Raw genomic sequence first — 18666 nt, forward strand, 5'->3', positions numbered from 1 at the left:
ACAAATAAAAATTTCAATCTGGTGCTGAAACTTACCTTGCGTGCTACTTGTTGAAACCGTCTTTGGGCCCTGAACCTACTGACCCAAGTATTATTAGTGAGTGGATCAAAATTAGGATGAAATTCCTTGATTTCCTGTGAACATAAAGTATAGGCACATCTTAATTTAAATTTTAACTCCTGGCATAAGCATTTAATAAAATTGTTTTAGAGTTTGATCCAAAATCTAGTTATTATTTATTTGTTCTGCCATATAATAAGCATTTATTAAGCACTTTGGGTGTACATAGTATCATAAGGAATACTTTTTGGGTTGAGGGCCCAAAGTGGAGCTTTGGGTTTAATGGAGTTTATAGTCTGGTTAGGGAAGCTGAAGCAAACACATGCAACCCTGAGGAAGGAGAATAAGGTCACACAGATCTCAGTCCCATGAGCTGGGTGCTGGCACTGTATTCAGAATGGAGGGGAACGAACTGTATGATGCCTAGTGGAAGTGGGAGACTGCTTTGCTCAGGACCAGCACAGTGCCTGCATATACCCCCAGAGATCCTGGGGGTGTACTGAAGCCAGACAGAGCACCTCAGCCACCGTAGATTCTTGAACGGGGAAACAATATGAAGAAAAAGGCATCAGAAATGAATTAGTCTCACACTGGCACATGCAATGGGCTGGAGAGGAGAGAGAGGAGGGGCAGATATATGAACAAACCTTCTGTTGGATTAGTTGGGTGAGACATGAAGTTTGGACTTGGGTACGTATGGCCTTGTGAAAGAGCTACGGGTAAGACTTGGTGGCCAGATTAAATGCGGGGGAGAAGAAAAGAGGTAAAAATAATTCAGATATGGCAAACTCTGGAAAGAAAAGTGAAAATGATGAAGGTGGAGGGGGGTGGATCAGAAAGAATTTTTTTATTGTTAAAATTAAAAATTGGAGTTTGACCAGAAACTCACATGACAGTGGCTATTCAGGTGGAGGGGCTACTGTTCCCATTTTACATTTGAGGACGCTAAGGCACCAAGGCTCAGAGGAGTTTTCCCAGGTCCCAAATCTGTGGAAAAGCTGGGACTGGAACTCTCGTTTCTGACTTCGTGTCTTGTTTCCTTCCCACCAAGCAAGAAGGGCCAAGGAACAGAGGTATAGGGACCCACCCTGAGGACCTGCAGACAGGGCCATGGAGGGCAAAGGAACAGAAAAGGAAACCAAGAAGGAGAAAGTAGAGGGATGGGAAGGAAAAACCAAAGTACTTAGTGTCATTAATATCAAGGAAAATATGAATTATGAGTTTTGATGCTTTACTTGCAAATATGTAAGAAAAAAACACTCTGAAAATGTAAGCATATTAAAAATGATTAAATATCTCTTGCTAAAAGTATTTTTTAAATTGTTTAGTATTTTTAAAGTGAGCATATAAAGATCTCCCAATAATTAGATTCTAAATAAAGGAAAGTTACCCACTTCTAGACTGCGAACGACCCGTTTGTGGTTAACTTCTGTCTTCAGTCGCTGAAATTCCTCATCCAAAACAGGATCTCCTCTATCTAGCTGGATTTTTTAATCATCAAAAATAATAAAGTTGAATATAAATACACAAAACTTTATTTTTCTTTAAAACTGCTAGAAACCCATTATGTGATCGGCCAAACCCACCCAAGAAGTTTCTGTTGTAAGTGGTGGCAAAAGTAGGTAAAAATGATCATTATAGTTATAGTCACTGTTTAAACATAGGGAGTTTTTATAGAAGCACAAACTCAATACCTTCTTTTTGTAACTAGAGGAGAGTGTCTGGAAATTATTCCCAAGGCATTTAAAAGTCATGGAAAGGATTTTAGAAAACGGTGTAACCATGGGAGTATAGTGATTTCATTTAAAAGAAATATAATGTCCCAGTGAAGTTTTAAGCTCCTCAGAGCTGATGATCCAAGTATTATCAGCTATCCAAGTATCTACCTTCCCAGGCGGTAGAGGTTGAACTGGTTTGCCCCTTCCCTGGAGTGAGTGTCCCCCAAGCTGCTTCCTTTCCACGGTCTGCTTCCCCAATGCCCCTGAGCTCTTCCCTCTCCCCAGGAGCCACTGGTCACTCCCAGGAGAGGCCAGCTGGGCTTGGATAAGTGTCTACACATGCCTGCCTCCATGAAAAAGGGGACCACGCATACTGCAAAAACTTGTTAGTTTTTGTTTATCTGTGGCTTTTATTACTTGCTAGATCACTTCCACAACTAGCTTGGCTCTTAGGTACACTGTTCACAATTACTTTTAAAGACTTAACTGGAAGTAATCTATTCTGGTCACCACGTAATCACCCTATTCAGAAGTAAGAGTTATATTATTGTTGCCAGGGTGATGAGCTGTCGAGCTCTGATTTGCACATGTCAGGAAGTTGAGTTCAAAACCGCAGACCTTAGGTTCAAAATACAGGTTTTGTGGAGAGACATCCAGACCACCCCTCAACACTAAAAGTAAAATAAAACAGTCAGTTTAAAGAAGGGATTGGCAAATAGGTTGTTAGCTGGAAGAAAGAGGAAGCAGATTCTTCATATCTTTATTAAAACTTTACTTATTTATGAGGAACATTTCAGAATTTGGTATCGTCAATTGTCTGCCCTGAGTAAAACCTCATCATCCTTGAGGGTTTGTGCCATCCAGCGATAATGCTGACTCCCTCCACATCCTCTCCCTCTCTCTTTTTCTAGCCTTTCTGCCACATGCCTCGGGCTTCTAGGTGTTCCTTGTCACTGGGTAACCTGCCAGGATTCAGCTGCCAGATTGTCTCCTGAACACGCAGAACAGGGTCCCTGAAACACTTGCTCTCCAGCTACACTGTGGCCTCAGGGTGGCCTGCTCATCCTTCTATTTATCCTGATGATGGTAAGGATGCCATAGCTCCTTTCTTGCTCATTTCAGTATCTTTTGAAAGCCACTCTCCAGTCCCTGTCTCCCACGGTCTCTGCAGCTGACCCTGCTTCCTGGAAGATAAGGCCACATGCATCTTTCAAAGGCTCTCTCTCTCTGCATGGCAACCTGACTTATACCCACAGTCCTTCCTTCTTTGGCCTTCGCCAGTTCTTTCTCCTATTTAAAGACAATCTTTCCCTCTGATCATGGCCTCTTCCCAAGCTCTTTCAACCTTTTCCTCTGTGATGGCTCAAAACACGCTCAAGTTCTTCCAACTTAGGAACCCCTTCCTTGACCTCTCACCCCCCTCTAAGAGTCCATCCATTACTCTTCGTCCCTGCTCATCTCAACTTCTCAAGAAACCATCTACTCACTTCTACACATTCCTCGAGCCATTACAATTTGTTTTTTTTTCTCTCTTGAAGTCTATTGGAATTGCTAACACTGAGGTACACAAAGACCTCCAAACAGCCATATCCACTGTGTCCTCTTCAGGCCTTATTATCCTGGAACCTTCTTTGCCCTTGACTGAATCCTCCATGTCTGCTTTCCCTGTGTTCCCAGGTTCTCTGACCTCCCTTCTCCTCTGTCTCCAAGTCTTCCGCTGCCCTTCCCTTAAATGATGACGTTCTCTAGATTTCCTGCCTTGAGCTACTGCTTTTCTCAAGCTATTTATTTTCCCTAGGTCACCACACTTGTTCTGTGGTCTCAGTCTCTACTTATGCTGATCACTCCCAAGTCTCTGTCTCCAGCTCAGACTTATTCCTTCAGCTGCCACTTGGATGCCCTCTAGTCACCCCAGATGTAACATGCCCTAAATTAAATCACCCCAGATGTAATGTGTCCTAAATTAAATTTTTCATATTCCTCTTATGCCAGTTTGTCTTCCATATTTGAGATATTATTTAAAATGACCAAGATGCACCCAAGCTGGAAACCTAGGAACCACTCTATCTTCTCCCTTTCCTTACCCCTCCTTTCCAATTTATCTACAAGTTTTAGCTCTATCACCGCATTCAGCATATTTTACATCATCTCAATGTTTCTGCACCCCTTATGGACTGCGACCTTCTTGAGGGCATGGACCGTGCCTTATTTACCAGTACAGAATCTTACATACGATGAGCATTTCCTAAAAAGACTTTCCAGATGAATACATGGTTGGGTTTTTCTGTCAATCACATGCTGGTAATTACAGCCTTAACTCACACATTGACCTGGTTGTGGAATATGTGTATCACCTTTGTCTTTAAAACAGTTAGAAAATCTTCCATTGTGGGGTTGACAGAAAATATTTGATATTTTGTTTTTAAAATCATGTGCAAAGGGTCTGAACAACATACCAAACTAAATTTAAATGCCAATCTAATACGTGCCTTTCCTAAACGCTAAGATTTACCAATGTAATGGTTTTACATTTTTTTGTTTGTCTGATGAAAAATTTCATAGGACAAATTTATTCAAGTATCTGATTTGGACTCCAAATCTCAGAAGAAAAATGTATTCTACATGAGAAATATATTCATATCTGACAAGATACATTGTTTTTCCCAATCCCTCCTACCCAGTACTGCCATACTGTGTGTAGCGCTGAGAGTGGGAAGCTCACACTCTCAAGCTTAAATATATGTGTTATGGCTGAATTGTGTCTCTCCGAAATTCAAATGTTGAAATCCTAACCCCTCGTCAGGAGATACGGTTTTTAGGCAGGTAATCAAGTTAAAATGAGGTAATTTGTGTGAACCATAATCTAATGTGACTGATGTCCTTATAAGAGGAGGAAATTCAGACATAGAAAGAAGACAATGGGAAGGCACAGGAAAAGATGGTCATCTATAAGCCGAGAGAGACCTCAGGAGGAACCAACTCTACTGACACTTTGATTTTGGCCTTCCAGCCTTTGGAACTGAGAGAACATAAATTTTGGTTGTTTAAGTCACCTAGTCTGTGGTATTTGTTATGGCAGCCCTAGCTGACTAATATAATAAATGACCCTACCAATCAAGTCCAATCCCCTGTGACACAGAGCCTCTACTGAGTCCTATCTCCTCTGACCCCTGTGTGTCCTGTGCTTCAGCCACTACGGACCTGTCCCCAGTGTTCTCTGCACCTGCCCTGCATGTAACAATGTCTCACGCCACGGTGAACCCAAAGGTGTTGCAGAGCCCCAGAGTCCCCATCTCTACTTGCCCCTTCCTGAACCTACAGGAGCTGCCTTGGTGACCTAGATGTAGCCCACCCCCTCAACCAGTTTTCTCCTCTCTGCTCAGCCCCTTTGAATGTCTCTGATTTGGAATTTTTTGTTTATATCTGGCTCTGGTGTGGCTCTCAGTCACTGTCTTTGGGTCTCTCTTACCTTCTTGCTTTGCAGATCATGGGACAGGTACACTTCACACTCAGAGTTCCAGCCCAAAATGGAGGCATTCCTTCCCTCTCAATTGAATGCCTTCATTCTCTTTATGACTTTTCAAAATTATACCATGTCTTCCAGGAAGCTTTCCAATTAGATAAGTTCTCTTTCCTCTCTGGCTTCTGAATCCCTCCCCGCTATCCCAGTACTTAGTAGAGGTCTCTTGTGACATTTACAGACAGCCTTGATTTACAGTCAATAATTAACTTGTCATCAACTTTTTCCCCTCTCAACTTGACTAGTCTTAAGTTTTTTTTTTTTTCTCCTGATATGGCAACTTGCATATAGCAGGAATTCAAAAATAATTAGTGAAATAAATGATATCAAATTCACAGTAATTCTGACCTTGTATTTGGCATTTACTCTTTGCCACTCTTCAGCAAGGTCTTTTCTAAATTTAAAAGACACAGGATCTTTACCAAGGTGCACCCTCCTGGGGAGAAAAAAAACATCCAGAACTCATCAGAATACAATAGTTAATTTTAGGATAGAGTATCTTAGCTATACTCTACAATTAAAAAGGGATGCTGAGATATTGAAGGAGACTCCATGTGGAGAGAAGTTGTAGAGACTTCAGCAACATCACTAAGATGAATTATGTGTTCTACAAAAGCAAGTTTATCTTCTAGTGACGCATGCTGAAATATTTATAAATAAAAAGTCTGGATGTTCAACATCATTAGTCATTAGGGAAATACAAATCAAACTATGAAGATGATGATGGTGATGATGATAACAAAAGAAGATAGCTGGTATTGCCGAGGATGTGGAGAAACTGAAATGCTTGAACATTTCTGGTGGTAATATAAAATAATTTGGCCATGGTGGAAAACAATTTGGCAGCTCCACAAAACATTAAACAGAATTACCCCATGACCAAGCAATTCCACTCCTAGGTGCATGCTCAAAAGAACTGAAAAGATACAGTCATACAAAAACTTGTATATAAATGTTCATAGCAGCATTATTCACAATCACCAAAAAGTGGAAGCCACTCAAATGACTATTAACTGGATAAATGGATAAACAGAATGTTAATACGTCCATAAAATGGAATATTATTCAGCCATAAAAAGGAATGAGGTCCTGATAGATGCTATGACATGGAAGAACCATGAAAACGTGTTAAATGAAAGAGGCCAGTTACAAAAGGCCACATATCATATGATTCCATTTACTTGAAGTGTCCAGAGTTGGCAAATCTATAGAGATAAAAAGCAGGTTAGCAACTGACTGGAGCTGGGGGAGAGGGGAATGGGAGTGCCTGCTTAATGAGTATAGGGTTTCCTTTTGGAGTGATGCAAATATTCTGGAATTAAGTAATGCTGATGGATAGACAACATGTGAATATACCTAAAACCTCTGCATCGTACGCTTTAAAATTATTAAAATGGTGTATTTTATGTTTTGTGAATTTTACCACAGTTTAAAAAACTCTAGTATATAATGTATTTATCATGAAGCCTGGCACATGTTCAAAATAAGTAGTAGCTCTCAGAAGCTAAGCAGGGTCGGGCCTGGTTAGCACTTGGATGAGAGACCACCTAGGAAGACCAGGTGCTGTAGGCGTAAAAAATACAAAAAATAATAGATTGTAACCTGACAAGGTACTTGCAAACTGTGAGGTCAACCAAGGGTTGTTACCTAAAAAAAAAAAAAAAAAAAAAAAAAGTAGTAGCTATGGTTTTAAAAGGGGAGGGGATTTAAGGAGAACTGTTTTAGTTTAACGGAGACTAAAGAGACCTGAAAACTAAATACAAATTACACGATATTAGATTGGACCTTGGATTTTTCCTCTTCAAAAACCAAAACCAAACCAAAACAAAACAAAACTGAATATAAAGGACATTAATGAGCAACTGGGTAAATCTGCATATAGTTGATTATTATAATATTACTGTGTCATTATTAAATTTCTCAGATGTGATTATAGTACTGTTAGTGAATGTCCTTGTTTTTAGGAGCTACGTGCTAAAGTCTTTAGGAACAAAGCTTCATGATATCTGTAACTTACTTCCAAATGGCTCAGGAAAAAAAGGTTTGTGAGCATGCAGGTATGTGTGTATGTGTGTGTCTGTGTGTAGAAAGTAAGGGGAAGTTTATGTGGCATAATGTTAATAATTGCTGAACCTACATCAAGTTATATGGATATTAACAGCAGGTTTAAAATCTTTCAAATAAAAAAAGTTGGGAGAAAATATTAAGTGAATAACACAGCATTCAAAATTGAATTTAGGATGTGATTTCAATTGTGTTACAAAGAAGCACAGAAGAAAGGAAATACACCAGGGTTAACAGTGGTCATTGCATCTTAGTGATTATTTTTCCTTCCCTACACTTTATAAAACATATTTTTCAGGTTTTCTAGCATGACACTGTGCTTTTATAATAGAGGAAGAGTATTTTTTTAAATGCTCTTCAGTAGATGGGGTAAAAGAGGTCAAGTATGTGGTGACAGTAAGAAATCTAACTATGGGTAGTGAACACACAATGCAATATATATATGCTTTACTGTTGAATTGAATACCTGAAACTTACTGGATTTTGTTAACCAATGCCACCATAATTAAAAAGAGAAAAATACAGACCTACAAAAACAAACAAACAAACAAACAAACAAACAAATAAAATGCTCTTCAGTTACTTGGCACACTTCCTATTTAGCTGAGGTCAGACCTTGACTACAGACTCAAGTTGAAGCAGAAGGTATGTCCATGAGAAACACAGGGCACCACCCACCCCAGGCAAGCAGAGTGGCAGGGCGGGGAATGCCTGGGCAGGGGCATGGACAAGGTGGCCTCTCAAAGACCCTTTCCAGGAGTCTCTTTTTTAGCTCATTTCAAGAGTTTCCAAAATTTGCTTGAGCTGAATCTGTATACATGAATATGCCTGGTATGAGCTGGTAAAAATTGTGAAAAGGGTTCCATTTTGATTGAAGGAGCACAAGGCAGAAGTCTCACATCTGAGCAGCCTCCCACAATCCACAAGGCCCCTTGGCCACACAACCCAGGGCACAGGAGCGTCCTGGTAGGATTCTGCCACTGTCTGGTCACTCTTAAGAAAGAGCATAATTTAGTCACACTGATTTATTCCCAATAGAAACTTGATTCTGAAATAGAAGGTCTGGGGAGGGGGTAAGAATAATCATATAAAAAGTTATGACATTTCATTTTGTCTCATATTAAAAAGCCATTACCAAAAACAATGTGCTGTCACTTGTACAAATAATTGTTCCATATTTACCACTTAAGGTGATTTTCAATCTCTTCACATGTGTCCTGTCTGACTTTCTGTTCAAAGAGTGCTTCCTTCATCTGTCTTGTTTTTGAAATCTCATTGCCTTGGTCCAAAACTGAGGGCAGGAGCAAACAATGATTATACTGGTAATCAAATCAGAATCATTTGCCGAGACAGAAACACATTTCTAATGGCAAAACTTAACAGCAATCTGAGTTTTGTTATTGTTATTCATAAATAGTAAATGCCACAAGCAACAATTCTTTCATATCCTGCCCAGGTGCTGATTTATGGTGGATCAACTAGTTACCTTCCTTCAATTCTTTTATCTTCAATTTTCCTGGTTCTTGGTTTAAAACGGTTGCCACAGCAAATGGATTTGATAAATCTACTGGAAATCTCAAGTTCTGATATTCAATTTCCTGGGAACAAATCAGGAGGAAAAATTTATTATTTTGCTTTTCTCTCGCTCCTCCCATCATGGTTAGCATGCCACCCACTTTACCTTAATCTTTGGGGGTTTCGCCTTGGCTGGCGGTCGATGAAAACTTATCTGTGTCATTGTCTTTTCTGGAGGAACGTCTACTTTCTTAGAGAGAGTATTTAATCTTTCAAATTCTTCTAATCTATAGTTTAAAACAGATATTAAATTAGTATATAATCCAACAACTGAAGGTTATTGTTTTTATCTTCCTTCTGATAATACCATGACTTACGGTCCATTAATTGGTATATCTAAACTGAAAATCTGTTTGGTGTGCTAAACCAGTAGTCTACCAAAATAAATGCAATGTCAGTATACCAGAGGATAATCATTTATATTAAAATAACTTACCAATGGCTGTTTGTCCTTACATGCTCAAAGAACATAACAAGTGGCAAATACGACATGCTGTAAATTATTCTCATGGTCTAGCATAATTCATTTCTGGGCTGCTGGTTTTCAATAGCAAAATTTACGACATTAAAAATAATCTTACATTGATTTATCTTCCTAGTAAAATAATAATTATGCCCATTGTAGTAAGATCTTTCAAAAAGTGATTCAGACTAACGTTTGAGCTCTTTATCTGTAACCGCAAACTGCCTTTGGATATATGTAGGTATGAACAGTGCTGTCAACATGCCTATAGAAACCATTCGAGTTATTTATTATAAGATGCTGTAGAACTATGTTGTGTTTATAAGTGCTACCTATTAAGAAAGAATATCTGAATACTTGTTTTACAAGATTACACACATCCATGATATTACAGACATAAGATATGCTAACATTCATTCATTCTGACAGTCAATATGCATTTGCTGAGCACCTACTGAATAGGTCCCACTGCACAACATGGGTGACGTGCCAGCAATCTCAAATTTAACATCGCCCACGTAAGTCCCTGGCAAGTCCATGGCATGGGAGAACCTGTCCTGTGGTGAGACACACACTGACAAGCGTGCTGTGATGTGCAAGGATGAGGTGCTTGGTTAGGGGGTGAGCTGTGGCCCAGCAGCCACATCTCAATGGAGCTTTGAATCATCTCTGCTGTGAATATTAGGAAACAACAACAAAAAATTTTTTGAGAGGGTTAAAAAAGTTTCCTTAAGAAATCTAATTGCTAGTGCTGACAATAAAAATGAAGGGACCTAAGAAAGTGACAGGCTAAAGACTTATTGAGTGGAATTTGGCTATGCGAAGTTTAGGACATGAATTAAGTCCATCATACACCCTATTCTGAAACAAAACAAGCAAACTGAAACTTTTGGAGAACACTGGAGCCAGGATAATTTTTTTCCTTCATGGTGGAATTTATATGTTATAGGACTATTTGCAGTGTGGGGAGACATGCAAGTCTTGAGACGTAGTTCTTGAAAATGTCAAGAGTGTGCTAAAGAGGATACTAAACTCTAGTTGGGAAACCAAAATATAATAGTTTAGGAATTGTATATGCCAGCATTTGTATGGCACTTTCTCCTTACAATGCCCTTGTGTAGTTAAGAACACGTCTGTGGAAGGATATATAAGTAAAAATCCCACTCAGGTGACGTCTTTAACAAAGCCAGTTGCGTATTGCAGCACATTGACGTGAGATGGCAAACAGCGTTCTGCTCAGCCAGTATTTGACAACAGAAAAATTAAGCTTTTTGCTTATATCCAATGCTACTTGTTTACTGTCTGAATAACTTTATTTCTACCGTGGTTATTTGCAGGCTTTGGGTTCAGCAGGCCACAATGATACCCTGTAGTTGATAGAGGCTACTTTGAATTTATAGGAAGAAAATCATGATATAAATATATAATAAATCATGAAGTTAGTTCATTTTTTGACATAAGCTAGTTATTCCATTTTTAATATGCCTAATTATGTTAATATGTGATGTGTATCTATGTGTGATGGGAAGAGGAAAATCAAGCTACTTCTTTATCATTTCAAAATATTTGTAAGGATTTTCCAAGATTAGTATTTACACGGTGACAAATTTTCCTTTTAACTTTTATAAAAATTGTGCATATTAGAAAAAACTTATATTAACTAAATATTTTGGGATATTAAAATACAAGCTCATATTCAAATGGGAAAAAAATTCAGAAAAAAATTATTACAAAGCAAAACTTAATGCCATTTCACAACTTCACTCTGACTTGAACACTTATGGTGCTTTAAATCTTCTGATGTGGCACGTTTCTCTTTCTGCCTTATATTGAAGTCACTTGTTATACATAATTTGTTTTGGCTCCTCTGTTGTGGGTATCTTCAGGGTGTGGACCATTTCCTATAGGGCTTGGCAATGGACAATGCATATAGCAGGCAGTCAATAAATTACAATGTTATATTGAAACTTTGAAAAGAGTTATGTGGTTCTGGCTTTATAATTTAAATTTTTTGAATAGACAGTAATACATACATATGGTCAAAAATTCAAACAACACACCAGTAGTCATCAGTGAAAGTAAGTATCACCCTAGACCCCTTTTTGTCAGTGAACTCTTCTCCTCATGACAGAAGCAGCTACTGCTACAAGCATTAAAGATAGTTTATGCATTATCATTATACTTTAAAGTATATTTTAAGTAAGTTTCTGATAGCATTTTATTACAAGAAAGAAAAACAAAATGGACAGAAGGCTTGGATTCTTAAAAAGTTTTAAGAATAAACAAAAACACTGCAAAGCCGCCATACTTTAAAGCCATGTTGGGGTAGCATGTTCCGGTGAAGACACATTCGTAGGGTTGAGAGTTGAATTGTGAAACCCATAACTGCATTTTTATTTGTGCCATCCCATACTGAAAAGGTGTAAACTTCACAGTCACATTCATCTTCCCATTAGCTGGAATTATTCCTGAGAGGAGAGAAATGAGGAAACATGATACTTTCCCTTCTGCAAAGTGCAGTTAAAGAGGGTGACACACACACGTGTACGTTCTTCCCAGGATAGGCACAAGTATTTCTATTCTCCTTATATACTCATTTCATTAAAGACACATGAATCGACTTCTACATGCTTACATTGATTGATTATTTACCAATTACTACATTAATCCTTCATAATAATTATTTGATTGTGTCAATTATATAAATATATACATATCAATCAGCACTAGTGAATCAGAGATGACTTCCCAGAACTATAACCTTTAAACTACTTACCAGATGTCAATGTTAACACGGTGAACAACAAGGAAAAGGTAGGAACACATGAAGAAGCTTCTGCCAAATAATTCAGTGCCCTATATTTTTGGGTAATTCGATTCTTTCCTTTCAAATATTTAAGATAAACTACTGCTCCCTTCAAAGTCAAATATCCTATCATGCCTTATTCCTCCCTTGTATCTCTCTGGTGCATCAGGGCTGGAACATAGTTAAGTGCTCAACAAATGTAAGAGAAGTAAAAGGGAGAAAGGGAGGGTGGGCGGAAGAGGGAGGATCAATGTACTAAGTGTGAGAATGGCTAATGTTCTGACTGCCACAGAAGGCTCTCTGGTTTGCTTTCTAGCTGATTCCTTATGGCCCTGTGCATCTGGTCTTTCTTCTCCTTGCAAAGGCCTTGCACATTCTCTCATACATTCCTAACATACCTTTCCCATCTAACCCTCCTCTGAATCTTGCATCACTCTCTCCCTTGCTCTCTATGCTCAAACACATGGATCCTTCATTCAGCCAGTACTTACTGTGTGCCAGGCACTGTTTTAAGCGATTTAAAAAAAAAAAGAGCAATAAATAAAACAAAGTCCCAGATCTTAAAGTTTACATTCTAGTTGGGGATAGCAAACAAAAAGAAATAAATGAATGTGAAACATAAAGTCATGTCATGAATAGCAATAAGAAAAATGAAGCAGGGTATAGGGAGGCAAGCAAAATGCGACACTTTCTCTGAGAGAGGATGAACCGAAAGGACTCTGGTGAGGAGGCTGCAGCTGAGACCTGAAGGAGGACAGGGGCCTTCACTCTAACCCTCAGACGTTGGGCTCCTGCTGCCTCAGGGCCTTGGCACTTGCTATTCCCTTAGCCTGGAGAGCCCTTTCTCCAGATCTTTCGGTTTTTTCATCCTACTCTCTGAAATTACCTCTACCATCTGCCTTCCCCTGGATTCGAATGTAAGTTTTACAAAAGCAGGCCCCTCCTCATCACTGTTCCTAGCTCAATAAATACTTGTGAGTGAGTGAATGAACCCAAACTTCAAAGCCTACGTCAACCTACACATTACATGAAACTTCTCCTGACTCTCCATCCATAGAAACTGCAATTCCTCTAAACTTCTGTCAGCCCTACAGCATTCCTGTAAGGCCTGAATTGTTGCCTCTCAGTGTTTACAAGCTCCTAACTAGATTGCAAGTCCCTAAAGCATACAACAAGCCCCAAAGATCTTTTTATCTTCCAGGATCCCTAGCACAGTGCTTCGGAAATACGTATTTGTCAATTTCCTGAGAGCAGAAGTAAAAATATTTAAATTGCACTCACTAGTGACTCAAGATATCGAGACAACCACTGCAGGGGAGCATGAATCAGCAGAAGCCCTCCATTTTATCTGTCAACCAAAGATCAGCTGAATAGAAGAAACACCATGATGTCCTGGAGTGCAATACCTTGACCACCCACTTTGACAGGAAGTAAACCCGTTTGACCTGCAATTCGCTGGGGGCTTTAGGCTAAGAACATTCTATTGCTTCTGCTCCAGTTCATTAACTTAAAAAAAATAAGAACAGCTCTGGAGCAAGGATTAATGTTTGCCTTGACCTGGCTGATTTATTTTTAAGTGCTCCCAGCCCAGACCTAACACATAAAGTATACTGGAGCTGCAGCCTAGGCAACCAGCATATACTGCTTTTTCCATTAACAGGGATACCAGTTAACACAGCTCTGTTAAAGGAACTTGGTTGCAGCTGATTGTCAAATGTTAACATCTATAAAAGGTGTGCCAAGCAGTCATAGCTTACTGCTTGACAAAAATTAATGGTGGGAGAAATGAGAGTATGTATCACGTTTTAAAAGTGAGACGAGCACCTCCAAATTTACTACTTAGTTAAAACAACAACAACAACAACAACAACAACAAAAAACCCAAACCATGATTTTATGGCTTCAGTTCAATTACATCTGGGGCCAGTTTCAGATCACTACCCTTAATCTAACCAGAGACAATGTTAAATCACAGGGCAGGGATAGTGGACAGGGAGAGGTAGCGGGTAGAGAGAGATAGATAGAGAGAGATAACAAAGCTTAGAAATAAACTAACGGCTAAGAAAACCCTAGTTTGTTAATAAAGTGAGAATTATGAAAAAAATGTAACAACACTAAAAAATGCTATAATAATAAATGAAGTCACCAGAAAATATCACTATATTTTTGCCATGATTACAATTATGTAAAACGTGCATATAGACAGGAGATGGAACTATAAAAGTATATAATTTGTTAGAGCAGTAAGGCCCAGGACGGGGATAATTTTTAATTCCTTTTCTTACATGTCCATATAATGTTATTACAGTGTTGTCATGTTTTCTCAAGAACTACCTTCAAAAATCTCAGAAAGTACAGATCATTCTCGCACATGTCTGAAAAGTTAGTAAGTATTGGTCTGAACCTTTGAAATTTAGGATTTCACTAGCTGTGTGATTTTGGGTAAACTTCTTAATCTCTCTAAGCCTCTGTTGGGAATTTATTAGCAACATAGTTTAAAAATTGTCCATGAAGAAGGTGTTGACAAATTCTAACAGTTTTTTCGATTCACTGGATTACAGAAGGGACTGGCTTCAAGGTGTTCCTTCCACCTGACTCAGCCCTGTGAATCACATGTCACCCACTGGGACAACTGTAGGCCACCACTGCTGCTCAGGGTGTTCTGACAAAGAAAGGACCCAGAGAACACACAGACCCTGTCTCACACTCTTGGCGGGCCTCCCACGGGCTTCCATGGGCTCTGTGACTTCACTTGCTTACTTTACTTGAGGCTCAGTTTTCTAATCTATAAAATGGGAAGAGAAGAAAATAATCCCTAGCTTTCTCTCAAATTTTCCGTTCCTTTTCCTGGCAGCTGACACCAGCCTTATTCAGGCTTTCGAGACCTAAGTTATTTCATTCCCAACACAACAATTTCCTGTTTGTCACCATCTTGGTCACACCTGCACGCTGCAGCTACGCTGGCCGCCTTCCTAAATTTTTTTCCAATCTAGACTACTCAGAAATATCAGTAGTTCTCTTTTGCCTACAGAACTTAATAGAATTATAGACCATCAGGCAAAGCAGGACCCTATGGATGAAACTAGTCCAGTGATCCCCAAACACTACTCTGAGGAATGTCCATATAAGAATGACCTGGAGGTTCTTGTTACAAGAACAGAAAACCAGACTTCTCTCAAGCTACCAAACCTAATCATTGGGTGTAGGTCCCTGAGCATGATAGTTTCCACAACTGTTCAACATTCTGGGGCACTGACCTAGTCTAAGTCCCCATCTGATGTTTGACTCCCCTCTGTAACATTTCTATCAGTCTTCAGCGATGGTGAACCAGCTAACTGATAAGCAACAAATTCATCTTTGGATGTCTCTGGTGATGCACAGGTTCTACTTCTACCCTTTGGAGCCACAAGGCACAGGCCCATTCCTTTCCACACCACAGTGACTCTCATTATTGACCCCGCTAATCTGCCTCCAGTTCTTTTTTCTCTTTTTGAAGCCAACAGTCCCCATTCCTTCACTGACTCTGATGTCCTTTCACTGGGTCTTATGTGGATCCGTCTTACAATGTGGCTCTCAGGGACAACCCCAGAGGTCCAGTGTAGTCTGACAGCCCAGGATGGGGCAGAATTACCTCCTCTTTCTTGTTACAATCTTTATTTCGCTAACTAGAGTCTAGACCAAGATCACAAGAGCCAGCTCACTTTACTGACACACCTCTTAGGTTAATTTTTCATTGCCTCTCCAGAATTAAGGAGAAAATTCAATTTGCACTTTATGAGGCAGTACGCAGACTTTGGAACTAGACTGAGTGGGTTCAAATCCCACCTCTGCCACATACTAGTGAGTGTCCTTAGATGAGTTATTGAACCCCTCTGTGCCTCATTTCTCTGTCTATAAAATAGAAATAATAATTGTAGATCTTACATGGTTGTGGTACAGATTATACATATCTTAGATTAGAATAGTGCCCACGTATTGTTACGTGTTACTATCATTATTCTACCAAAAGGCCTATTGTGAGAACGTCAACTATACTTAAAAGCAGAAATAATATCTTGTTTAGTATAATTTTGGTAGCCACTTATTTTCTTTTTAAAGCTTAAAAATAATAAAGTTTTCTCTAGAAAGAGAATCAAGTCCTACTTTTTTCAATGTAAATAGCAGCTACATTGTATTTCAAAATCTCAGAATGGACCCTGTTGTCTAGGAAACAATCTACATACATTTCATAATTTAGAAGTAATTCAAAGTTTCTGCTTTGAACCCTCATTTGTTGGACACAATATATTCTTGTGATGATGAAAGATCAGGACACAAATGGATAACTACCAAAACATTTAAAACCAAAACTTATTTTGGTATTCACAGCAGACCACTGTGGACAGATTTTTAAATCCCAAACCTAAAGAGACAGAAACTGGGGAGCAGAAAGCACTTCAGGTAGAGATTTCACTTTCAAAGGTCCTGAGCAGCATCGGGATCCATGTCTTTTGGGGCATGTCCACACCATGAGGCAATTCATTAGACACTTCACTAAGATTCTGAAAGCTCAAAAAAAATAATATTCCCATTTTATCTGAACTTGAATTAAAAGGTAAATACAAAACCCAGGAGGTAGCAAGAGCCAATTTAGAATGAACTTCTGATTTCAAGTTTTGACCTCGGAAAAAATTTATCTGGACGCTATAATAAATTATCTACATGACACAAATGATCCCAAGTGTCTGATCCCCAAGTGTCCAATTCCAATGGGCACTATGTCAGATATGTAAAATCTGTTACTCTTGCCATTTGAAAATAACATATTCAAATGTGATTTATTCTCTTTTTTAACTTGAGATTTACTCTTCAAATCCTCTTTAAGTTAAGAACTCTAAGGAAACTGGAAACTTGAAATGTTGACTCTCTTACCTGATGTTGGCTCAATGGTAAAGGCTTGATGAGACTGAATCAAAGTAACACGAAACTCAAAATCTATAGGGCAGCTGCACTGCAAAGGAATAACATATATTTTGCTGCAGAAAGAAAGAAAAAAGAAAAAAAAGAAAAATGGAAAATATCATTTTTCTTTAAAACTAGCTATTTTGGTATCAAAGAATAGAGACTCAAGTTATATAATAAATAACCACAACAATGATGACAGTTAACACCAATACAGTAATTCCTGGGTGTCAGCTCTCCTACACATTTCCCAGACAGTAACTATTCTAATACTATCTGGTGGTACTATGATCTCCCCACTTATAGATGAGGAAGCTGAAGCACAAGAGAGTGTAAGTGACATGGCTAGTGACAGAACCAGGATTTAATGGTGGTCGGCTGTCCTGAGTGCTCCAAACACCTCTGTCCTTGTTGCCTATTGGATAATCATAGTCACAGGGGAAAGGTATCTCTGCCACACACCAGGCCCCAAGGAACCTAAGGACCACTGAATATGCAGGCCTTACAGAAGCTGGGAAGACTCCCCCTTTACAGAGCTGAGAACTAGGCTGTGTCAAAGAAACCATACTTTGGGTTGTATTTGATTGAAATTATTTGGTTAGAGGTCCAAAAACCAGTAGGGACCCACAGAGGGTCTATATAATTAGAAGTGTTCTCTCATCCAAGATGAGGCCAACTTCTGGGTAGCTTGAAGCTATCACTTACAGCACCACAAGAGTTCTGCAGTAGTATTTCTCAGATAGCCCCAAGTATCTCCTCATGTCCTTCCTGCTATCAGGCCATTCCCAGGTTGGCCAGAGCTTGTGGGATGAGCAAGGCCTGGAGCAGCAGAGTTTTCTAGCTGTCACTGGCATCCTACACAGAGCTGGGGCAGGTTATCTGGGTGCCTTTGGCAGGAGCATGTTGAGCTCCTTCTTTAAGTGACCCAGCCATGCCTTCTGTCCTTTCTTTCTTTATCGCCTCCCTTCTCCACCTCATAACTCCCGTGCCTTCATGGCCCATCATATCCTCCTGTCCAGTGGCTGCTCACTACTTCTTAACTCTTTGGATGAGGATCTCTCAGCCAACTGCCCTTCCCCCTCCTATTTCCCAGTTCATACTCCTGGGAGATCGTGACTGCGATCAGTTTGAGCAGAGCTGCCAGGCCAGCTCCTACACTGACTTCTGGGTGGTGCCCATCCAGACCTAGTCGTCTAGGGACTTTTCCCATCATGACCCGCTTCCTTACCTGCCCAACGCCAGTCTACCTGGGAGACTGTTAAGTCCTATGAAGGCAGAGCTGAGTCTACTTGCTTCTCCAGAGTAACGTCAACAAAATCCCAGAGTCTCGCAGAGACTAAACACTCAATAAATATTTGCTGCAGCTAAGTGAAGTCAGTCTTATTCAGTAGCAATTCAAGGGATACTGTATAGTTCACATGTGGTTTTTAAAATTACCCTGGGACCTCTCCTGCATGCAGAGTCTCTGACTCTCTCATGTACATGGTGTTCCCATATATGTGTATGTATTAAATTTGGT

The 18666-nt window shown here is 39.5% G+C and overlaps 1 protein-coding gene across 14 annotated transcripts in view; it reads right to left on the reverse strand.

Annotated features, from left to right (window-relative positions):
- Window positions 1-18666, reverse strand: part of CFAP221 (cilia and flagella associated protein 221) — a 94773-nt gene that overhangs the window by 46163 nt on the left and 29944 nt on the right. For 11 of the 14 annotated variants that reach the window (XM_039872664.1, XM_039872663.1, XM_039872662.1 and 8 more), the window contains 8 exons: window positions 17118-17221; window positions 11709-11868; window positions 9044-9164; window positions 8849-8960; window positions 8545-8653; window positions 5647-5734; window positions 1455-1541; window positions 36-134 (listed from right to left, as the gene is read on the reverse strand). In XM_039872664.1, coding sequence (XP_039728598.1) covers window positions 36-134; window positions 1455-1541; window positions 5647-5734; window positions 8545-8653; window positions 8849-8960; window positions 9044-9164; window positions 11709-11868; window positions 17118-17221 — 880 coding nt within the window. Of the gene's footprint in view, window positions 1-35; window positions 135-1454; window positions 1542-5646; window positions 5735-8544; window positions 8654-8848; window positions 8961-9043; window positions 9165-11708; window positions 11869-12176; window positions 12642-17117; window positions 17222-18666 lie in introns of those variants that run through there. The other 3 variants (XM_039872672.1, XM_039872671.1, XM_039872674.1) reach the window with 2 other exon arrangements.

The sequence above is a fragment of the Pteropus medius genome, unplaced genomic scaffold (assembly GCF_902729225.1).
Source record: "Pteropus medius unplaced genomic scaffold, Ma_sr-lr_union100, whole genome shotgun sequence".
Taxonomy (NCBI): Eukaryota; Metazoa; Chordata; class Mammalia; order Chiroptera; family Pteropodidae; genus Pteropus; species Pteropus medius.